The sequence below is a fragment of the Serinus canaria genome, chromosome 8, assembly GCF_022539315.1.
Source record: "Serinus canaria isolate serCan28SL12 chromosome 8, serCan2020, whole genome shotgun sequence".
Lineage (NCBI taxonomy): Eukaryota > Metazoa > Chordata > Aves > Passeriformes > Fringillidae > Serinus > Serinus canaria.
This window is the reverse complement of record NC_066322.1, coordinates 12,060,614-12,085,207: the sequence shown is the minus strand read 5'-3', so window position 1 is coordinate 12,085,207 and position 24,594 is coordinate 12,060,614. Positions and strand designations below refer to the sequence as shown.

Sequence of the window (24,594 nt, the reverse complement as noted above, 5' to 3'; positions counted from 1 at the left end):
CCCTTGCCTCATGGAAATTCCAGGTATACATTCCTGAGCTCTCCTTCCTGCCCCCTCAGTAACCTTTGTATGCAGGTGGTTTTTTACATGCTATTTAACTTATCATTTGAACAAAAGACAAGTTTAAATTCAAAGTAAATGTTAAACTTGCAAAAAAATACATAAAATTGAAGTTAGGGAGCAAACTCCCTCCTGACATGGTTTTACTAAGGATTGATCTAAATGTTATTGCTGCAAGTGGGAAATTCTGGATATATTTCCCCAAGTGGGACAGCAGAAAAAGCCCCATGAGAACCTACTGAGAAGGTCCAAATGGTCCCAACTCACTGAGATCCTGCTGGAAACTTAACTCACTTCTTTTTAGATTCTTCTGATAAACAAAGAGATTCATTTCCCTCCTGTCTTGTTAGTATAAGCTTTCACTGCTAACCACAGGCTAATGTGATGGTCGTACTGACAAGTTTTGTCCTTCCAGGTGTGGGTAACAAGATTTGCCTGCAAAGACAGACATGGTTGATATCACAGAAAGACATTTTCTCCTTGTATGTCTATCAGCTGTAAGGTGTCTCAAGCCTAAATCTGTAAAATCAACCACAAATTCGCCTCTAAAAGTAGAGTTTCAATGTGACCAAAGTGTATCTCCAAAGTAGTGACCCTTATGAAGAACAAAACATCAGGAGATTGAAGACATGGCTGGAAGAAAGCTAAATTATTTCAGTTATGATGGAGGAACTATATTTGCATAATTCAAATTTTAGTGGTTTTTTACTGTATAAATAAAATGCAGAGAAATGGAAGAAAATAGAAAGCTGGATATTTTTAAAATTAAACCTTTTTTCCAACATATACCTACCAAGGTGTCCTGCTGAATTTCAAAGGGCTTACAAACATGGTGAAATATATAGAAAGTAAGGTAGCTGAACTCATGAGGTGATTTGAAGCTGTCAGCATTCATGACCTCAGAAATGTTTATTTTCTGATTGATCAATAAGCATTCTAGAATGCACTTATTTGTCAAACTAACATGCCAAAAGAAACATGTGATATCACATGCCTTTATAAAAGAGCAACCCATCACGTTCACCTTTACTTTACCCCCAACATGAGGGGCTTGATATTAGCCCTGGTTTTAACCCTGGTGGGTAAGTATCTAACTTATGTGCTTTGATGAATTTAAAATTGTATACTCAGGAAAAGGTTTCAGAACCTAAATATATTTCACTGGCAGATGTGAATTTAAAAATGTTGTAGAAAAAAAAATTTCATTACTTCTTTTGTTGTTTAAAGAAAAAAAAAAGGCATTTGGCTGGTGCTGAAATAAAGTTAATTAGATAGGGTTATGCTATATGTGCAAGATGAGTTATAGCCTTTTATACTACAGTGCATTCACATTTTGGGGCTGTTTTTCCTTTGTCATTTCATTCCTCTATTTTTTCTTCCCTTTCAGGGAGCCAGCATCTTAATTACCGTAAGTAATTTTCCTATCAACTAATATAATTATAATGAGTGAAATTAAAAATAGAATCTGAAAAGTGTATCAATGTTTAATATAGCTTTACAACAGCTAATTTAGTTCAGGTGCAATGCAAAATGAACAAATTTGTCTTTTTTTGTTCCATACATTCTAAGGCAGGTACTTTAAAATGTTCTGTACGTTGTGTATAATATTTTATGGGAACCATTTCTTTGCAGAACCTGATTTCAGTGAAAACAAGGTTTATACATTTGATTATGAAACCACACTTCTCAGTGGACTTCCAGAGAAAGGACTTGCAAGAGCTGGAATAAGAATAAAAAGTAAAGTGGAAATTAGTGGTATTGGGCCAAAACTTTGTCTTATTAGGGTAAGAAAACGTATTCAATTTGAAAGGTAAAATTCTCATCATACTTAGCTTCTTCTTTGTGAAGTTATTAGGTTTCATCATGTGTTGTGCTTACTCAGGGATAATGTAACTAACACTGTTATTTTTTATACAGTGCCCTAAATTCTATTTGCACTTTGCAAGGTAATTCTCAGCTCAAGCCAACCTTGGGCTTGAAGGATTTCTTCTGCTTTGTGGTCAGGGAAACAATGGAATATAATTTGAAATGCACAATTATTTATTACTAGATCAATCCAATTGCTTCAAACTGTACAACCTAGGATTATTTAATCAACTGATTTCATAACCAGCAGACAAAAGGCAATAAAACATGCAACAGTAGTTGCATGTGATTCAATATTAAGCAAAATTAATGTCATCCTTCTTTTTTCTGAAGGGTCCTGAGTGACATTCTTTGTCATCCTCAATTGTATGTTTTTACTGCTTGCTGAGTAATTACTGAGGGTTTTGATCATGTGAAATACACTTTTGCCTTTAACATGTGCTTATAATGATTGTAGAAAAATGCACACCTCAATTGCTTTACACAAACTCCACTCAGCCTTGTGTATGCAGGGAAGAAAAATGTCACTTTTAAAAGCTTTAATTTGGCATCTTGAAAACTTTAGGTTAAAAAAACTGGTGGCTGTCTAATAAATGCTTGTAAATGTTGTGGCCTTCCAGCCTGAATCAGCCTGCTGTTATTAGGAATTTTTGTAAGTTCAAATTATAATAGATCTAAATGGGAAATATTGCTTTTCCATGACATTTGTAAGGGGATGGATTTCAAAACAAAAAAGGCCAAGGAAATAAGAGTCACATATCTGGTGTGGTGAGTAGAAAGCTTCCCTGCCAGAAAAGAGCCAGAAGCAGTCCTGTCCTTATCCCAGATCCTCCTTCATTCCTGCCTAAATGGCTCTTGGTGTGCCAGGGTGAGTCTTTACCAAAAATGGGCTCCTGCTCTCTAAAACTTTCTAAATAATTTTACTTTACTGGTGTTGCTGTATTTGTGAAAAGTTTCCATTTCAGAAAAAAATTTCAGGCAAGAAAAGGAGAAAAGGAAAAAAATCATAACTTTTTGGGCAAGTTCTAAGCTAAAGGTAATAGTACATTTATTCCCTTCTACTCTGGGAAAAGTTTATTTTGCTGCTGTTATATTTAAATTAGACTGTTTGGAGAGATAGTTCAGGGAATTAAACTTTCATCTGCAGCCTTCTAGTTCACATTCAGCCTAAACAAAAAGCTGTGCTCCCTGGGCAGTTTCCAGCTGACAATTTTTTCATCACAAACCAACAAGTAAGAATTGCCAGCTGTGTTCAAAACCAAGCAGACAGCCTAAGTCCTGCCTGAGCCCCAAGGGCTGGGGAAAACTACCTCGCCCTGACCCTGCAGAGCAGTCCCAAACCTGCCTGTATGCAATATGCCAGAAGCATGTCCAAGAGGCAGCATGAGGGATTTACTCTCTAACAGCCTTCCCTGTAAGCTTCAGTTACTGGGGTTGGCAGTGATCTCCACCAACAATAACAAAAATAAATATGAAAGTGCAGTCTCCAGTGATTTGCTGTATGAGGATTTAGTTTGTGTGGCTTTTTGAGAAATTAATCCGTGTCTTGCACCACATCGCCAGCCTGAGGTGTCAGAGAAAATATCTTTAAATTGTCAAAATATATAGAAGGGAAGGGTCCTCTGAGAAACTAAGCTAAACATGCCCGTTCTCTGGGGTAGGAATTTTTCAAGTTATGCATAGTTTAGCACAAGTTTCTGCTTGTTTGGATGTGCCCCATGTTGAGGCTGGAGCGTGAAGTGCACAGTGGGGCTGGAGCCAGTGCCTTTGGTTCCACAGCAAAACGTGTAGGGAAGGACAATTTCTGTAACCTGCTGTCCACTGCTCAAACTAATTCTGCATGTCTGGCTGGCCTAGAGGCCATGTGTTTATTAGTTTCAGATTGCTGCCTGCGCTCTGTGACCCCAGTGAGGGAAATGACAAAGTTCACAACAGGAGTTAATGATGCTTCATGCAACATTAACTTTCTCCTGCAATTTCCTGCAGATCTCCCGTACTACTTTCGGGTAGCAACCTGCTGCATGTGCCTCTTCTCTAGCTCATTTCTTTGCACAAGTCAACCTTTGGCAATATGGATTGTCTATGAAACAGAACAGAGTGCAGTGGCTGTGGAAATATCAGCCTTTTGCAGTGCTCTCTTTCATTTTATATACAGAAATAGATGTAATCGACACTAGTTATGCTAAATGGCCACTTCTAAGTTTCCCCTTCGAAGAAGCTTCGTGTTATTTAAAAGCTTATTTTTGATATGATTGAAGCTCCAGATGCTTGTGTGTATTGAAAATAGTTAACTGGGGAGATAAAACTAGAAGAGGAGTTTTATTCCCCCTTTGTTGTAGATTCACTCGATCGAAGCCGCGGAGTACAACGGTGCCTGGCCCGCGAGCTCCTTCTCGCGATCCCTGAAACTGACCCAGGTCCTCACCGGGCAGCTCAGTAACCCCATCAAGTTTGAGTACAGCAATGGCCACGTTGGGAACGTTATGGCTCCTGATTCTGTCTCGGATGATGGTCTGAACATCTACAGAGGGATTATGAACGTGCTGGAGCTGAGCGTAAAGAAGTCGCAGAATTCCTACAGTCTGCAGGAGGTGAGTTTTGGGTTTGGCCGTTGTGGTGCCTTAGAAAATAAATAAACTTTCACTTCAGAGTCTTCTACTGCATTTTCTGTATTCATCCTTGACATCAACTTCACTTATAAGAAAGACCTATGCTTGGGAGATCCTGATTAAGCTGCATATGGGACAACATTTGGTGGATATGTACTTAAACAGGACAACAGAAGAGCATATTTTTAAAGTGGTTGATGAAAGTATTTCAGAAAATACACTTGCAGAATTAAACCCTTGGCAAATCTGGCTTGTGATTCCAAAGAAAGTAAACTGTGAAAGATGAAGCCTGTATAAAATGGGAACACTGTATAAAACATGCTTGAAAATACAGTTTAATATTAAAGTCAAAATGACAGTAATTTGACTTTTTCTACCAATCATATATACTTTAATCTCTTCTAGCTCCTCTTTTAGGAAGAAAATAGTATGTATGTCATAACGTTACCATAACAGCTTTGACAGTTGCAGTTGATGCTCTGTAGAAATTTCCACTGTTTTTCAAGTTTTAATATATTACTCAAGGTCAATCATCTGATATTACTATTCACACAGAAATTGCAATGTGTTTAGTTTTTGTGAAACCGTATTTACATTGATTAGACTACATTCAATTCAGAGATCAGCAAAAACCTCGAAATTATTATACTTTCATGTTATTTTTATTGGAACTATAGACCAGAGTAACTCTATTTTTTTTTAAATTTATTTTTACATAAGTAGAGTTGTTTCTGGGAAAGGAGCTAGATGATTTAATTTTTTGCACACTGTTTGCTGCACATAAAAATCCGTGTGGTGTTGTTGAATATTCTGCAACGCTATTTTCCCATATCTAGTTTCACATCTTAATTCTTTCTAATTCAGTTAGCAATATGTTCTACTCTCACTGCTAGGCAAAAGATGTGACTTCACCTTCTGGAATAATTTCCAAGTTTTCTTTGCTTTTCTCAGACAGCAACTGATTAATGAGCTTTGGCACCCATGCTTGACAATCTTGAGTCACTCTGCAAAGGAAAATAAACACTATTAGTCACAAAATCTGAGCTGCAGAGAGGTTTGAAGGACTAAGCTGGGAAGGTGTAGATCCCACCCTGTGGGTTCAGGGTGTCTGAGCTGGCCATAAACCACTCACAGCCGTGCAGTTCAGCTGGGCAGGAGTCTGCTCCATCCCACTGAACTCTCGGGGCCGGACACTCCCATTTGAACTCTGGAGGTCTCTACCATACCCTGCAGTGTGCAGAGACCCACACTTGTATTTGCAGAATGCAAGGCTCTCAGAAAGCTTGGGCAATTCCTATTTCTAGCCTTTACCAGAGACACAGTGTCTCAGGGAATTCTGCTAAGCCGAAGATGAAGTGGGTACATCTCCCTTCCTAAGCACCACGTGACCATTTGTCTGCTCTCTCATAGCCCAGAGCTGGTCTCTGCACTAGCTATGCTATAAATAACAATAACAAAAAAATCAGGAAAATAACTCTTCCTCCTAAAATGCAATCAAGCATTTTTCCTCTACAAAAATCTCACTGACTGTGGAGACTTAAAAGCTCTTATAAATGTATATGCTCAAAATATTATTGAAGAGTTCAACTAAAACTGTGAATTCAAGAAGACCCACAATCAAAACTCTGTTATCCTGAATTTTTTTTTAATTATTGCTGCTCATACTGTGACAGATCACCTGATATTGCAAGACCTGTTCCAAAGGCATTTGTAAGCTCTCTGTAAAAGCAAGTTTTGAGGGCAGAATGTCATCTCCAGCCTTGAAATACTTTGCTGTTAAGACTTCATTCTGACTGATCAAATTATTTTGACCCTTTTTTTATTAATGTTTTCTCAAAACATATTTCATAATCAACAGCTCTATCTGAAAATTATTACTCCCCTTTCCTGAGGCTCCAAGTGAAACTTTGGGGAGATTTAGTTCTCTCTGTGTAACTCTGATTTGGTTTACTGAAAACTGTACTTGTAAAAAAGATAATAAAATAATAATCATTGCAATTTTGTTTCTGAAGAATATAAGGAAAAACAAAGCATTCACTTCCATTAGTAATTTTGAAAATGCAGAATTAAACAGGAAATTTCATGAGGCGAAGTGAAGCTTTGCATAATAGTGACTTTCTCTGATCCTGATCTCATTTTTGCCAGGCTGGGATTGGAGGTATTTGTAACACAACATATGCAATCCAGGAAAACAAGAGAGCAAACCTAGTCTATGTGACCAAATCCAAGGACCTGGACAGCTGTGAAGAGAAAGTTCAAATTGTCACAGGTTCAGCATACACTCATCCATGCAAGACCTGCCAGCAGGTAAATCAGAGTGGTATTGTGTATGAGTATTTTAAATTCTTATGCAGAACACCATTGGATATCCACACAATCTCTTAATTTTAAATACAAAAAATGAGGGGGAAATCAGGTCTGCTGTATCCAGTTGTCATGATTTTTTTTCCTTATGAAAATGATCTCACAGAGAAGCAGAGGTCTGGGCTGTCCACTGTAATGTACTGCAAGCACACTTGAGCTAGCTCAAGCTAGCTGGCTTGGAAGCCATTAATTATCAGCATGAGTTAATTCACCTACTCTGCTGAGTAAAAAGAATAATCACGATGTCCATTTTCTGCTATTCAAGACAGGTACTGCTGAATTTTATTATAATCCTGTCTTTGAAATAAAAAATTGTGTGGTTTATGCAGCTGCTCTCCTCAGAAAAACGTGTCTGCTTCTCGAGGGAATGACCAATTACTTAGATTTGGGAAAAGGAAAAAGCAGCTAACACTTCTTAGCAGTAAAAGTAATGGAGACAGGCAGCGTGCCTGACCTCTCCCATGGAAGAGAGTGCACAGAATTCACATTGATTGCTCTTATGGCCAATGAACAAAACAGCCCTGGAAAACAAATGAGTTGAAGGGGGTGATGTAATAGCCTCTAGTCACAGAATTTCAAAGTTCAATGACTTTTTCTTTCCTTTGTTTCATTCTTTTTTTACATTATAAAGAGGAACAAGAATTCTCGAGCAACTGCTACATACAATTACAAAATTAAATACACACGTAGTGAAGCTGTAATTACACAAGCTGATGTTGAGGAAATCCACCAGTTTGCACCCTTCAACGAGATAACAGGAGGAAATGCTATTGTAGAAGCAAGGTACTGTACATATTCCTTTAATTCAGCAACCCAGTAATCTGAGTGAAGGTCTGTAAGTGAAATAAACCCTTTACTTCCACAGCCTATTGTTTGCCAGTATTTAATTACATAAAGTCCCAAACAGCTCATAAAAACAACCTTCACTGTTAGTTGTAAATCTGAAACATGCACATCACTATCCAAATTTTGTTAGCTAAACTTGGCAGGACTTGACTATTTTATTTCTCAGGGATATTTGATTTATGCCACGAAAGCCAAAACAAATGTAATTCCATCTGAGAAATTGTGAACTAATATATTTGAAGCAAAATACTCCGAAAGACAGTTACTCAGGAAAGAGAGTTCCCTGGAAAATAATAATGCAGTAAGAGATCCTTGGAGACCAGTTCACAAAAAACCTAGATAGGACTTTGGATTCCTAAATACCATGGACAGCTTGCAAATCTCCTATCAAAACTGTTTCTTGATAGGAAATTGGGTTTTATTGCAAAACAATTGGGCACAAGACATGTTAAATGCATTTGCTTTTTCACAGAAAATTCTGCATATTTCTTAAAGAAATTTGGGGCAAAACATGAATATGTTTGTCTATGAAATTTTGTCCCTAGCTCAAGCACTCAAACTTTCAGTTTGAAATTTTTTTCATCTACCAAATTTATTTATTGAAAAGGTTTTTAGTTACTTATTTAACTATGGACTCTGTAGATAGGAGTGCCCTACTGAAGGGAGAGGCTTTTTGCATAAATGTCACAGTGCAGAAGGGGCTCTTTGATCCCACTCTACAGCTGCTGTAATCTTCCTTGCTCCATGAGCTTCTGCAAGGATCTATTGGAGACAGCAATATCAGAAAGTTTGTGTCAGTAACTGACTGATTAACTTCATATATATAATGAACCTGTTCAGTTTGGCTAACCAAACAAAATTAAACAAAAACCAAAAAAAAGTGAAAGTGGCTTTACTATCTTATGCAATCAAGGTGTAGACAGACACAACTGCAGTGGTTTTTATGCAATTATAGGTTTTTGTGAGTCAGCATTAGTCTGGAGATAATGGATTTATGTTGCTTCACACTCTCCTTGTGCAGCCTGTGCAGATTGTCTTCAGTAAGGTCTTTCTCAGCTCTCAGAAGGGTAGTACCTTTACTTTTCCCATTTTCTCTGCATTTTTATCATTACCCAGCTGAAGGGGACAAATATAAGATAGTTGGGAAGATGTGACTATCTCGCTCAAGTCTTCAGAAGTTATTTCCACAATGCATTCTCTGTTTAAAAAAAAAAAGTAATTTATCAAGGCACTTGGAGCTGAGTTTTCAGACCTGCTCAGCATAAGACTTTTGCAGCACCTTTCAAGGCCGAGAGAGGTTTCACTACTGTTTCACCATTTAATCCTATCTTTAGCATTCATTTTCTCTTCTCTTCAGAATACTGCATTTTCCTTTCTATTCTGGACAGATATATCTCTTCCCAAAATAATGAAAATGAAGATATAATAGATTCATCATGATTCAAAAGGGGGAGTTAAATCTGCCCGAGTGTACCTGATGTTATATTTGTGACCCAAAAGCCCTTTCAATAATATTGCATAAAATTTCAAGAGAGAAAAAAATCTCTACTGATTCTGTAGCAGTTTCTATTCAAATTCCAGTGGCTTGTCAGTAAAGCAGTTATATGCTATTTTTCTGCAGCAGTTCTCTGCAATCCATATGGAAGGAGTGAATAGAAATGATACAGAAGATCATAGAGATTCCAAAATAAACACACCAATTTTCTACAGAGATTTTGAGAGACTCTGTAGTACAGCAATATTGCTTTTGGAATGCTTTCAGTTGTTCAGTAGAAATACCTAACTTTATTATAGTGTCCTAAATGACCCATTTTAAACATAATTGGTAGGATAGGCTGCATCTCTTTAGCTGAAAATGTAAAAGATAGCAAATATTTACAAAGACAGTCTCTCATTGGAATTATTCTTAATAACAAATGATGAAGGTTTGTTGCTTCTTAAAAAGTTTTCAAAAGGTTGAGCACTTTTCCAAAGACTAATCCTGAATTTATGTGGCCCTTTTCTTTTAAAATCCAATTTAAAGCTGCATGAGAGCCTTCTTTTGTAGTCCCCAGGATATTCAGCTTACCAAACAAAATGGGGAGGGAATTGTAATAGTTCAAGTAAAAAGATTGTAGCATTTCTTATTGTATCTAAAAACTTTCAATTCCATTTGAAGCTTCCAAGAGAGACACAGAACAGCTTTCATGAACTTCTTAAAATGTTTAAATTAAATTATAATTTCTGAGCAAGTTTTCCATCTGTGTTTTTCTAGAGTCCATAGTTTACTCCTTAAGATACAAGTATTTCCTGCACTACAAGTACTTCTTCAGGCCACAGCCTCTCACCTCCCTCTTTTCCGTGAATTCTCAAGCCCAGTTTTTCCCAAAGGAAGGCAAAGGCTGGCTCTGCTCTGAGCCCTGCTGTGCAAGTAGACACCTTCCCAGAGTATGATTATGAGCAGCATGTCCAAATGCTTCTGGCTGTAAATACCCTCAATAACAAAACCTTTTGTAGCTGCACTGCAATATGGGGAAGCAAAATTACTGGGTTGGTTTTTGGTTTTTTTTAGTTTGTACCTTGCATCTTGTGATGTTTTTGTCCTGGGGTTCTCCATTCCAGGCAGAAACTTGTTTTGACTGATGTGCAGAAGCAGAGGGCAGAGGTCCCCTCAAAAGAGTACCAGAATCGTGGATCTCTTCAGTACCAGTTTGGCAGTGAATTGCTTCAGCTTCCTGTCCACTTATTCAAAATAAAAGATGTGGAAAGCCAGGTAAACCCAGCCACTGGACAGATTCTTTGTTGGAGATTTAAATCCCTGCACGTGGAAAACAGCGCATGTGAGCTTCCTGCATTTTCATCTATCTGCAGATAGAGGAAAGCCTGCAAGAATTGGTAGAGGCCACCTCTGACCAGCTTCCCAGTGATGCACCAGCAAAAGCTCTCAAGCTTCTGCACCTCTTCCGTGCAGCAAACGAGGAGAATTACGAATCGGTGTGGAAGCGATTCTCCAACCGGCCAGCCTACAGGTACAGGCAATAAAGGTGGTGCTGCTTCTGCTGGAGACCCTCTGGCATCCCTGTGTTCAGAGGCAGCCTTGGAAAATGCTGCTTGCCTTTCCCATTGCAGGCGCCACATTTTGGATATAATTCCTGCAGTGGCCAGTCACCGAGCACTCAGGTTCCTGCGGCACAAAATGGAGAGGCAGGAGCTCACCAACTGGGAAGTGACTCAAACAGTGCTTGTGGCTCTGCACTCCAGCACTCCAACCCGGGATGTGATGGAGGAAGCAACGGTAGGATTCTCTCAACACTCTCAAACTGCCCTGCTGATTCTAGCATCTGTTGTATTTATTCCTTTGACAAGATAGCAGAGGCTTTGAAAAGATAAAGGTTTTATATCCTCTAGCGAGGTTGAAAAGACTTTGTTTCCTGAGTGTCTTAAGGGGAGGAGAATGCAAATCAAAAGGGCAAAAATGAGTCCGGAATGAAACAGAAAATAAAGACTAAAATACCCCTCCGGGACAGAGGTTATTGCTGCAAACAGTGGCTTCTAGTCTCTCTTTTTCCAAATGTACTCTATAGTTACACCAGATTAGTTCTCTGACTGTCTACAAAGACAAGGAAGCAAGAAATACATATTTGTTATATCCACGTATTTGTCCTAATTGTCCTAGAAGGATGCTGTGAATTTGAGAAGATCTGTCAAAACCAAGGGAATTATGTCAATGTGAAAGCCATGTCGGAGGAAGTCTAATTGTTTTTGCAATTTTTTTTCTGGATATGCAAACTTTAATCCCAGTCTCAGATGCAAGATCTTATCTCTGTATACCCTAAGTAGAGATGATGAACCCCAGACTAGAGTTTTTCCCCCAGTGAAAGCCCTGACAGCCCAACTGTTACTGTGTGCTGGTGCTCTGCTTCCCACACAAGAAACCAGTGGGCTGATGCCTCCTGTCAGCTCCTACATTTATAAAAGCTGTTCCTGTCTGCCCAAGTAGTGAGGTCCATTCACAACAAATCTCAAATTCATTGTACCTATTGCTGAAGCAATCACAAAACATGATGAATGTTTCTTCAATAATGTGCATTTTTCCATTCCATGACTGGGTGATTTCTTCCCTTTGGATTATTATAGGCTATGCCAAATTTAAATGTGAAACACTGTAAAAGAGACAGATCTGCCTTCCAGATATTACTTGGTATTACTTTACAATTTACTGTCAAATACAGCACTATCCACAGACTAACTGAAAATACATCAACAAAAAAATATCAAAAGCCTGGTTTTGCCTTTCATTGGACAGAAACATATTTTTCAATAAGGTTTCTCTTCATTAATGGTAGTAACAACCAGCTGCCTTCTCCCCAGCTCATAGTAAAGAAGCACTGCCCGCGCTCGAGCTCCGTGCTTGGGAAGGTTTGTCACCTCAGCTACGCATCCCTGTGCCACAAGCAGTGCTCCTCCTCAGACTCCTGCTCCGAGTGTCTCCAGGTAACCACCAGGGTTATTTACCATTTAAAAGAAAAATTAAGCCTTGAGTTCTTTCTTCATTATTCAGAAAGCTGTATTTCGCTTCACTACAGTGCTTCCTTTGGGGAAAGGAACCCCAGTTGGTTAAATACAGCATTTTTATCTTTAGATTAGCACACGAAAGAGAGTGAGAGGAAGAAGCAAACAATTCATAACACTTTCTATCTGAGTGTCTCTGGGTGCTTTGTTGCCAATTATTAATGAAGTCCCATGACATTGCTCAAAAATACTTTAAATATAGGTATTATGTGTATTTATAAATTACCTAAGTGATATTAAGCCCGGGGTTTTGTCAGAATTAATGTATCCTAGCCAGAAGCAGAGCCCAGTCATCAATATAGGCTATAAGGTTGTTACAACCGCAGTAACACCCTCCCTGTTCTGCCCTGCTTTTAATCAGCAGGCCTCAAAACAATTTGAGTAGTCATTAAATAACATTTCCCAGTTCTAAAAATGCATGTCAAGTTTTGTGGAGCCAACCCCTCAGCCAGTAACAGAGAAAGAAAGAGAAATATGTGTTCAGTCTTTGGCACCCGTCAATCCACCATCCCCAGTGAGAGCAGGGTGCTCCAATTACACTGCATGCCTGACATGAAGTTTTTCTGTAGTACATAGGCATGGCCAACATTCTACATTCGTCTCCTGTGCTACAATTGCCACCAATGCTCTTGAGCTAATTAAATCTGAGAAGGCCTGTGTCAAAGAGTGAAAATTCTTTCCCAAAGCAAATGATTGTTTAGGCTTATTCAATGCATTTCTAATGTCCCTTCATTTGATCAGTAATCTCAAGTAGACTGTTTCTGCACCATCAAGGGATCTCAAATGTGTTATTTTAAAATACACAATCTGTATTGAAATTGTTCTCTCAGTTGCTTTTTAGAGCCATTTGTTATCATTTAAAACTGTTATCTGTTAGTATTTAGTTTTTTGCTCTTGTCCAGCCTTCAGACAACTACTTCTGATCTTGCCATACTAATGGACGTGTGATCCAGTTGCTTACAATGAAGGCTGTAAAATTACCTAATTGTTGGCAGTGATCTCATTTTCCATCTATTAATCCACACTGAAAAGAGGCTGTCACTGCTGGTTAAGGGCACCACCACTACCCACATCTTCAGGAATCTTTTTTAAGGGTCTGAAGCTTTAACTGTATTTGTATTTTTGCACCTGTCTTCAACCATGAGAGAGAGAGATGCTCAAGCAGCATTATTTCAGGGTTCCCAACTTACCTTGAAAGGCAGTGGGCACTAGGTCCAAGCTGTTATTTTTTCCTTTAAAAATCTTACTTGATAACTTTAAGGTATAGTGAGAAGAAGCTGTTCATTGCAGCTACACTTGTTCTATGAATAAAATGTTCTATTCATGAGGAAAAATAGGAATTTGAAAATATTTAAAATAAATGAATTGAACAAACTGAAATTATGGAAGTCAAACCCCAGAACAGGCTGGTGGATGGAATATAGATAAGAGCAGGAATTGAACTCAACAGATTTGTTTTCTTTTTTCAGCTTCTCCATGGCTTTACAGGAGAGGCACTGAGCAAGTCTAGCACAGAAGAAATTTCCCTGGCTTTGAAAGCCCTTGGGAATGTAGGACATCCAGCCAGCATCAAGCACATCAAGAAGTTTTTGCCAGGATATGCAGCTGGTGCCTCGGATTTGCCACTCAGGGTCCATGTGACTGCTGTGATGGCCCTGAAAAACATAGGCCTAAAAGACCCCAAACTGGTAAGAAAACAAAGCTGCCTCCTTTGCCCTTGTGACTTCCACTTACAAGGCTGCTGACAGATAATGGGTGATGATCTATTTTTTTCAAAGATAACATTATTAAAAAAAAATACTTAGCCATTGGTAGGCATGTCTTATTTCTTTTGACATTAACCTCCAGTATTTCAGACTGCAACAAAAAAATCCCATTAAAAGGATACATTCATTGTTGTTGAAGACAAATCGGTATTTCCATTGCAAACATTTCATTTCCAAGGACATTAGACAGAAAACTAAATTATTGACCCAAATGTGTTTAGTACTACTTCACCTTTGGTATGTGAGAGAACCACAAAACAAGGTTTTCAGAGAATTGACATTTAATACTGAGTGTCACATCTGATCGTAATTCAAGACCAGATTTTATTGTAAATAGATACCAGGGGTTTGCATCCTAATTACAAATTTACAGACATTGTGTGGGCTTAAGTCATAAACAAAGCATTTACTAAATGTGACTTTTGTCCCTGACTGAGATAATTATTAGATCTCACATACAATGCCTACACCAGCACACTCTCGCGTACCACAGACATCACTTTACAATCCTTTTCACTTGGAAGCAATCTGCTCTTAAATTGAAACCTTTTCAAGCTTTTCAAATCTTTTTCCTGATGTTGAAATTTCTTGTTTTATATCAGTAAATTCTTACTATAAAAAAGTAGAATAAAAGCTTTCATTAACTATTCACCTACTAATCAGTATCAGTGTTTCCATTATACCCATTTTTTGCACGAGCCTCCCAGTTTGAGTGCATATATTGATCCACACACAATAGTGAGCCAGGGTATGCTTTTAACCAAAAGAATAAAGAAACAATTTAGTGGAGTGCAGGAGCTGGATGGGGAAATGCAGGGGAGAGAGGGGAGAGAATTGCAAGAGTGGAAGTTAAAGTATTTTCTGGGGAAGAAAAAAAGTCAATTTGGTGTTTGAGACCAGCACTGCGCCTCTGAGTGCTCTTTGGCCTGGCTTTCCACAGGTGCCCCAGACCACTCAGTTTCATTTTCTATGCATTTTCTTTGGAGAAAATTGATCTGGAACAAGTTAATTATTGTGGCCACTTTTTCACTTTTTTTTTTTTTTTTTTTTTGGTCAAAAAACAGTTCAGTGCCTGGTTTGCAGCTGGGTACACATGCATACCTGGATTAAATGTACTTAATTTTAATGTTTAATTTGAAAAGGCTCATTTAGGCCTACTGCATCTTTGTCTCCTCATCTACATTGACATTTGACAATCAACATATTCAAATTCATAAAACCAGTCAGCGTTTTTCCAAAGTTTGCTGAAGTTTCTGGGTCATTCTCCATTGCAGGTCATGGATGTGCTCTCTCCCAGGCAGGACAGGGCTGTGCAGAAGGTTTGCCAGAACAGTGGCACATCATCCACATCCATTTTAAAGTTAGGGCCAAAGGCTCCTGTGCCCTCCTGGAAACTGCAAATGTTCCAGTACAAAATTGTTCTTGGTAGTGAACATTGCTGAGGGCAAACATGTCAACCACAAGTACTACTAAGGAAATTACATTTATTGAATTAAATTTTGGTTTAAGCTGCCTACATGGCATACATATTTCTGGTAATAAATTATGTTTTATTTGTTTCATTTTTATTCTATTATTTAGCATCAAGTACCCCAGAAGATCACATTATTAGAAATAAGTTGTAGTTTTATGTATAGGGATAAGTGATTACTGAAAGCACTTCTCAGATATGTAATGGATTCATGAAATCTCTTTTACCTAGAGTGGGATAGCTCAAAAAGGGAGAAACACTTGATGTAGGAGTTATCCAGTGAAGTTCCTTGGCTTTGATTGTTTAGGAAGTCAGACTACATTACCATAATGCTTCTTCCAGCCCTTGGACTATGAAACCACAGTGTTGCCATGATAATTAAATAGTCCAAATTTTTACTGTGCTATTGATGAAACAGCTCATTTACTGGTTTTGGGTGGTTATTACCAAAATGTTCAAACATACAGTAAAGCTGGATGTATCTATTATTTTCAGGTCCAGGCTATTACCCTTGAGATTTTCCTGAATCAAAAAATTCATCCTCGAGTCCGAATGGTGGCTGCAGCAGTTTTACTTGAAACCAAGCCAGGTCTTCCAATTGTGATGACATTAGCTGATGCTGTGCTGAAGGAGCCCAGCATGCAAGTGGCAAGTTTCATCTACTCTCACTTGAGGGCCCTGGGTAGAAGCACAGCTCCAGATCTTCAAGTGCTGTAAGGAAAATTCCTTTCCTAGGAGAAGCACTTGGTGCAAGCTAATTGAAGTGTTAATGTGCTCACTGAACTTTTCCAGGGGTTCTGCCTGCAGAATGGCTGTCAGAGCTCTCAGTCCCAAATTTGACAGGTCTGGATATCAGTTCAGCAAGGTCTTCCGCTTCAGCATCTTCAAAGGTAAGACCCAGAGGATTTTGTAGGAAATATGCACTGGTGAATATGTGGGGGAAAAATTGTACAGTATGAGAGCCCAATTCTCCTAGCCAGCTGTTAAGCTGCTTGTTGTTCCTCCATGTTTTCCCATCTTCAGTGAAAAAAATATGAGAATCTCAGGCTCTCCATTTGAAGAGTTTTATGTCCCTGTGTGTTTTGCATTGTACACTGCCAGCATGAAATTACCAGAGGGCTTGTGGGGCTCTAAGCCTCTGTTTTCATTAGTCAGGGAGGCACATGCTCCTGTATCAAATGCTGTATTCTCAGTGGTGCTTAACAATTTCATACCATTGTTCAGCACCAAATTAACAGAAGGGACCTAAATTACTGCTGAAGTGGATTAATTTCTACCAGTGTTGAGCACCTACATCTCCTGCTGCATCCAAATGTGATGCCAAATACTCTTCACCCCAACAATTGTGCCCAGTGAAACAGAAAACTCTGAAAACATTCAGATGTGACAATGTGTGCACCCATGAGCAGCTACATCAGGTTTGTTGTCTAAAGATTTTTCTTGCATCTTCCTACCAGGATTCTTCATTAGAATGAGCAGATCCATGTATGGTATCTGGAGACTGGCCAGTTACATCAGAGTTACACATAAAAATGTAGTTAAAGTAGGGAAGGATGAGATTAGAAGAGAGGTTTTGTTGGGCCACATTGTAGCTTTTGCTATTTTCCATGTATGTTCTTTTTCTCAGTAGATTTTTTTAAGCAGCTCCTCTATGGAAATGACCATGACAGCCTCAGTGATTTGGCATATGTAGCTGGTAGACTTGGGAGATTATAGCTCCAAACACAGTCTCCTTACACATGCTGTTTATCTATCAGGAGTTGGATGTTTTTAGAACTTTTGTCATTCACTGGTATGTGTTAAGATTCTTCTCAAAGCAACCAATATTCAGAGACTCTGAAACATCTGAAATCCACAGTGCTGAGTGTACAAGTACTGCTGCCTCCTTTTTGGAGACAGGGGTGTGGTTTGAAAGACTTTTTTTGTAAAACTTATTGTTGTCTTGCCCCAGTTATGTGGGTCTTATGTGACCATTTAATGTGCTCTATAATAGAAATAAATACAATACATTCTGTAAGAACCACAGTAATATACTATACATGTGCTTGCTGCCTCAATGATGGAGACAGCAAGTGCCCAAACAAACACAGTCATTAATATACACCACGTGAACATGTGCACTACTTAAAATACATTCAGGGATAGATACATTTTATGGTAATATGAAGATATGTGTTTCTTCATTTAGGCGCTCATTTTGTCTTCTAATTTTTGCTTTTAAAATTAAGCCATCTAAATTTTCACACAGTGAGAAAGAAGGGTGCAATATGTATGAGGGATGGTGGCAGGATGTGAAATGGAATACTTTATTTTGGCTGTAGCCTGGAAATGCAGTACATAAGGGAATTGCTGTTACTTCCTAGTGAAGACCATTGTCAGTAATTTGGCTACCATGAGTAGGTAGGTACTCATCCTGAAAAATAAAAAACAAGATCTTTTTCTCACACATGCTAATCTCAGCTAAATTAACTCAATCTCCTACTACACTAGCATGGGAAGAGGATTTCTAATTTGATTTGTCTCTACTAGCCACAGGTAAAATATTTTTCTGTGAGTCCATTCTGGAAGAGTTACCATAGTGACAGTTGTAATGCAGTACCTATTTTCTTGAAAAAAACAAAAATCTGCCCCCAGCATCACAGATCTTTGTGGTGTTATATGCTAAATTTTTAATGACAGGCAATAGTTTCAGCCGAATCTGTCTCTACTCTGGAATTTGTCACACATGGCCACCACAAATAGTGCTTCATGCTCTACACATTGCTACTGAAATCAAAGGTTCTTCTCAGTGTGAAACCTGAAACTCAGGTTCTTCTCAGTGTGAGGACTGTGAGAATCTGACTCTCAAAATGCACAGATTCATATAATTAACTGTGTACTGATGTTTATACATACCAAAGACTGCTTTCTTTGCTCACTAAGTTTTCTTTTCCCTATCTTTGGGGCAAAACATTAATCAGATATATGCAGGTGTCATCAAACTCTCATGGTGAAATGGCAAATATATTCTTGGAGCATTAGCACTATGTAATGCCTGAGGTATGGAAAATATTCCTGCTCTCTTCAAGTCAATGAATTTTATATAATCATTTAATCATTTCTAAGCAATACTTCTTATTAAGTATCAGGAAGTACCATGCACTTTTTAACTAAGGGTTTTGTGGTAAGAACATAAAAAATTTAACAAATTCACTTAAAGTACTGTGCCTCAGTTTTAGTGTCCTGTCCATAAAACACCTGGCATTGCCTTGGCTAAGCTCATGCAGAGAAAAACAAGTCTTCACATTTCTAAGTTTCCTCTCAACTCACTAGTAGTCCCAGCGTGACACCACTTAGTTGTTTTGGTTTCTTTGTTTGGGTTTTTTTTAATAGGATCATCATTACTATCGACTGAATGTTCTCCACTTATTCCTCTGTCAAAAGTGGGGCGGCATAATTGTGTCTTGATTGGAGGAGCTGTTTCTGAATCTCATATAGATAGCACCCAGCACTTTGGATAGCACAGTGGATTCATACAGCAAAACAATGAAGGCAATTTGGCAAAATTACAGTTCATACATATTTCCCATACTGGAGGGGAGGGCTAGAAGGAAGCGCAACAAGGATGCCCACAAATCCTGTCAGCCTTGTTTCTCTTGAAACCTAAGGAAACTTAGAAAAGCAGAGGGATTACTTTAACTCATAAAACAGGACAGGATCTAACTGTGCCAGAACTGGGAAGAATTCCTGACTGTGCTCTGCACTGATTATCTGTACCTAAGAACATTATGGATTATATATCTAAGTAGAGAAATATATAGAAACAAATTTTTTGCTCAAAGTTCACTCACTAGTTATCAATAATTTAGCAACTGGTGCATTTCATGTAGAGGTTACAGCATTTGGGACTAGATTTATTAAATAGTTTTTGAGTCATTTGAGAGACAAATCTATATCTCACCATCTGTCCTTACAGGACATCTGTATCACTTTCCCTGAACTATTAGCAAAGGATGGCAAATCTGTTTTCATTTCTCATCTCCTTAGTCAAGGTGCCCTAAATGACGTCTCATAAAAGCATTTCATAAGCTGATTTTACAGAGTGTGACTGGATGTAAATGATATGGACAGGCATATTTTCCATACTTGGAGAAGTTCATGAGGTGGGCCCATAGGAATTTCAGGAGGTTTAACAAGACCAAGTGCCAGGTGCTGCACGTGGGTCAGGGCAACCCTCCATATCAATCCAGGCTGGGGAATGAACAGATCAAAAGAAGCCCTGCCAAGAAGGACTCAGGCTGCTGGAGAAGGAGAGCCTGGACATGAGCCAGCCATGTGCACTTTCAGCCCAGAAAGCCAATCGTGTCCTGGGCTGCAGCAAAACAAGCCAGAGCAGCAGGACAAGGGGAAAATTCTGCGCCTCTCCTCTGTTCTTGCGAGCCCCACCTGCAGTGCTGCATCCAGCTCTGGGGCCCTCTGGGAAAGACATGGACCTGTTGGAGCAAGTATTAAGGAGGACCAGCAAGATGATCAGATGGGTTGGACACCTTTCCTTTGAGGAAAGGCTAAGAGAATTGGGACTGTTCAGTCTGGAAAGGAGGTGGCTCTGGGGTGACCTGATTGTGGCCTTCCAGCACCTGAAGGGAGCGTGCAAGAGACATCAGGGGGAATGTGTTCAAACTGAAAGGGTTTATATTAGATATCACAAAGAAATTCTTTATTGTGAGGGTGATGAGACACTGGCACAGCTTCCCCAGAGAAGGTGTGGATGCCCCAATTCTGGAAGTATTCAAGGCCAGGTTAGATGCAGATTTGAGCAAACTGGTCTACTGGAGGAGGGTGGATGTGCCCATGGCAGGAGGTTGCAACTGGATGATCCTTGTGGTTGCTTTCAACCCAAACCATACTGATTCTATGATACAGCAAAAAGCAACTGGAAAAATGGCACAACCACTATGCAGTGACCAGTGAGCTTGTAGCTCTGACCATTATTATATAAAAAATTCAGAATATTCTGTTTATAACTGTTTTAGAACACCAGTTTTGTAGCTAAGTTTACTATTAAATTAGTAAATAGACATAACCTGCATACTCTGACCTAAAATCTAACTGTATGGTGTCTTACTGCCTATTTGTCTGCAGAGTTCCTTATGAGCGGGCTGGCAGCTAAATATTTGGTATTGAATGATGCAGGTAGCTTAATTCCAGCTGCAGCAATGTCCCAGCTACAGGCACATTTCCTTGGAAGAGTGGCCGATCCCTTGGAGGTAATTGTGTCTACCCACAGTTTGCCCTCTAATCCCTTCTCACAACCATCCTCCACTGACACCTGCACTTTACTTCTACCCACAGGTAGGAATAGCAGCTGAAGGACTGCAGGAGCTGTTTGCCAAAGGTTACGCTCCTGACAGGGACTGGGAGACTGACTACAACTTCAAGAAAATCCTGAAAACGGTAAATTCTGGGGGAAAAGAAAATCTCTGATATTGCTTTCTCAGATGTAATGAAAAATCAGGCTTTTTTTTATCTTCTCACACAGCTCTCTGACTGGAAGGCATTCTCCAGTGACAAACCTTTTGCATCAGGCTACTTGAAGATGTTTGGCCAAGAGCTGTTTTTTGGTGGACTTGATAAAAACGCCATCCAAAATGCACTGCAGGTATCATTTTTAAAGCACCACTCCCCAGGCATCAAAAGCTCTAAAATACTGTTACTTACATACATTCTCCCTTTTATAAATTCATGGTTGGGTTTTTTGTCTCTAGCATTAATCAAGGCAAATAAGGTCAAGCTTTGATCAGGATTATTTATAATCATTGCTGGCAGAATTTCCCCTGAGGCATAGTTAATGACACAGATCGTGATATCCAAGCTCTGCTTATTTAGACATGTTGAACTCTGTAATTGCAGGCATGGTATGGATCTGATGAAAAAATCCCTTCACTAAGGAGAATAATCAGTAGCCTTCAAAGTGGTGTAGGGAGGCAGTGGACCAAAGCTCTCCTGTCCTCTGAGATCCGCCGCATTGTGCCCACCTGCACTGGCTTCCCGGCAGAGACCAGCTTCTATTACTCTTCTGTCACAAAAGTGGCAGGAAATGGTAACATATCTCATTGCTTTAGCAGTACAAACATTCTTGCTAGGGCTGGAGGGCATTCTTAACTGTTTCCTTGCTTTCTTTTTAATAGTTCAAGCACAGATTACACCTTCTCCCAAGTCTGATATCAGATTGACTGAGTTACTAAATGCCAACATTAAGCTGAGATCCAAAACAAGTCTGAGGTAAGTATTTAGTATAAAATAAAAGAATAATATTTTCAAGAGACGGAGACCATAAATATTCAACAGCTGATTGCTGCATGAGCATAATTATATCCTCCTTCTACCTTTTCAGCATGGCCAAGGAGGTGACCTTTGTAATGGGAATTAACACACACACAGTCCAGGCAGGGCTGGAAGCACGCACCAAAATGAATGCTCATGTACCTGTGAATGTTGTTGCCGCTATCCAGCTGAGGGAAAAAAATATCAAAATTGAAATTCCACCATGTAAAGATGAGACTGACGTAGTCACCATCAGGTAAGAGAGAGCACTTGGTGTCTTTCTGTGCAGCAAAGCAGAGTCACCCAAATACACTTTGGAATCTTATCTCTGACTTACAGCTTGGATAAGTGGTGGTGATTGGTACAGTTAATGTTTATTTTAAATGAAGTGACATGAACTGAAGCTTTGCTTGAAAATATGTGTTACTTTCTGTGGTCTTCACCTGAAAATCCTCCTTTGGACTATACCTCAGTTGTTGAGATCCATAAGCTATCTGAAACACAAATTACATAAAATCTCTATCTTGATACAAATATTTGAACTGGAAATACTAAGTAAGATATAAGCCAGATGAATCCTATCAGTGAGAACAGTTAACCTATCTATATTTGCATTAGATGCCTTGAAGCATAGAGGGTTTGGTGTTTCTTATGTTTTTAGCTTGTTCCCCTGTGGCTGCCATTTGGTTTTCTTACCTGTTACGTCTCCTTGATTTATTATCAGTGCATGCAATTACAATACACTCTGGAAAACTGTTGTAGCCAGATGCCAAACAAATGAAAACAGATGGAAATACAAATGCAAAGAACAGGAGGAAACAGAAAGAATATGTCCAAGGAATCAAAGCAGTAGACCAAACTTAGAAAACCTTCTCACGCACAGACATGAAAAAAAACCTGAGAAGGAGAAGCTGAAAATTTGTCACAAAGGAAAAAAGCTTCACTGACAACAGAAATCGGCGATTATACAAACCACTGAAATGTTAACAAGTTTCTGCTCTAGGAATACAGCCCTAACAAAAGAGATCAGTTGCTTGATCCAGCTGCAATTAGCATTCATGGCTGCTGGCCCAGAGATGCTCTGCAGGTCTCCTCCATTTAGCCACCAGTTGGACTAATCATTATTTTCCCTTGTCCTTCAATAGTCACAGACCATTTGACATCTCATCCTCCTCCCTAAAACAATTCCTCCACTCCATCAAGTGTGGTTGTAATGAGGTTCTCTCCATGCAGAGGTAGGGAGGGTCTCAGCATTTCAGAGATGAAAAGTTAGCTGCATGGGTTTTTGGTTCAGTTTCTTATGGAGGCCAGACAGTCTGCTCCTAAGGCCGTCAGGGACAGCAGGCAACAACTCTCACTAGTTCCTACTGTTAGAGAGAGTGAGGCAGATATTAATGAACTCAATAAGCACACTGCACTGAAATGAGAATATTGAATACTGATAGGGAGTTTAGAGCCTCAAGCAGAGAGAAATATTAGCAGAAGGATCCTCCCTGCAAATAGATAAAAAATATTCTGCTCCTTTGACTTAAGGGGAGATGAAATGAGACACAAAAAGGGTTAAATGCATTGCCATTAAGCAGAAAACAAGTCAGTATCAGAAACAAGGTATTACAGCAGAGAAGCCCATGAGTTCCAGCACAAGCCCTGCTCTAGACCCTGCAGCATTACCATTTATAAAGTAAAGTAGTGACTTGGAAATAGCTCCATAATGCCAAGTATATGAGAAAACTAATACTCACTAGATGACTTCTAGCACCATTAATTTCTCTCCAAAAAGCATTCCCATTCACTGTTACAAAACAAATGGCCAGTGGAAACCACACGGAGCAATGAAACAGCAATGAGTGCAAGTGAAGGCAAAGCAATAACTAGAGAATGTAACACTGAACCACATCACTGAGGGGGTCAAAGACCAAGCAAAGTAAAATCTCAGAGACATGAAGAGAAACAAGCAGGCACGGTAGAGAGAATGTAGATATATAGATATATGAATGTATAGATATATCTATATATAGCTACATAGACTGAGTTAAAAATTTTTATTCAACATAGTCTTTTTCTTCCTTTAACATAGATGTACCAAATAATAAAAATCCAACTGAAGTCAATGTTTGAGATATAGTGACACCTTCCCTTATTAGCTCTAAATACCCCATTTAAAGAAATAGTTCTCGAAAGCTATTGATCTTTCATGTGTTTGTAAGCTCTGTTCAAAACATTTTCATATTGGGCACTGTCTTGATGGTCAGCAGGTTACTTTCTACAGTCCCATGGCATTAAAGGTAGACAGGATGTGGTGTTATTTTCCCCATCATCTCTCACATTCAGACACAGGAAGCAAACAGTTTTCAATAGCTTTAGGTTCATTTATATCCTACACACCATAAAGGTTATAACCTGTCACAGCAGTGGGACTTATATAAATTTTCAAGAGCCAATGAGAAATTCAGGTTAGTAATTACAGGCTGAAAAGAAGAAGAAGGAAAAAAAAAAAGAAAACTTTGGTGATAGAGAGGTTGCATTCCCAAGACAAATCAGCACATTATGGGCTCAGCTCTCTCTATAGCAAAAAATCAGAGCACAGTAATTAATCGTACTATGGAAAGAATATATAGCATGTGTTTCAATTCAGTTCTATCAAAATTTAATTAAAATAATGGTTATTTTTAAGGCTCTTTTAACATAATTATTTAGTATACTGCAGATGGCTACTTCAACATACTTTTAAACAAAATTTACAAGAAGTAAAAATCAA

At 38.9% G+C, this 24,594-nt stretch overlaps 1 protein-coding gene across 1 annotated transcript in view; it reads left to right on the top strand.

Moving 5' to 3' along the window:
• Positions 1-1,102: 1,102 nt before the first annotated feature.
• LOC103814932 (vitellogenin-1-like) overlaps positions 1,103-24,594 on the top strand; it is a 42,492-nt gene continuing 19,000 nt past the window's right edge. Inside the window, exons 1-19 of the mRNA XM_050977507.1 lie at positions 1,103-1,142; positions 1,448-1,468; positions 1,693-1,844; positions 4,266-4,517; positions 6,681-6,842; positions 7,531-7,682; positions 10,347-10,497; positions 10,596-10,753; positions 10,854-11,019; positions 12,096-12,218; positions 13,766-13,984; positions 16,029-16,246; positions 16,326-16,423; positions 20,655-20,779; positions 20,865-20,966; positions 21,052-21,171; positions 21,423-21,612; positions 21,701-21,794; positions 21,907-22,092. Of these exons, the coding sequence (XP_050833464.1) occupies positions 1,103-1,142; positions 1,448-1,468; positions 1,693-1,844; positions 4,266-4,517; positions 6,681-6,842; positions 7,531-7,682; positions 10,347-10,497; positions 10,596-10,753; positions 10,854-11,019; positions 12,096-12,218; positions 13,766-13,984; positions 16,029-16,246; positions 16,326-16,423; positions 20,655-20,779; positions 20,865-20,966; positions 21,052-21,171; positions 21,423-21,612; positions 21,701-21,794; positions 21,907-22,092 (2,729 nt within the window). The remainder of the gene's footprint in view (positions 1,143-1,447; positions 1,469-1,692; positions 1,845-4,265; positions 4,518-6,680; positions 6,843-7,530; positions 7,683-10,346; positions 10,498-10,595; positions 10,754-10,853; positions 11,020-12,095; positions 12,219-13,765; positions 13,985-16,028; positions 16,247-16,325; positions 16,424-20,654; positions 20,780-20,864; positions 20,967-21,051; positions 21,172-21,422; positions 21,613-21,700; positions 21,795-21,906; positions 22,093-24,594) is intronic.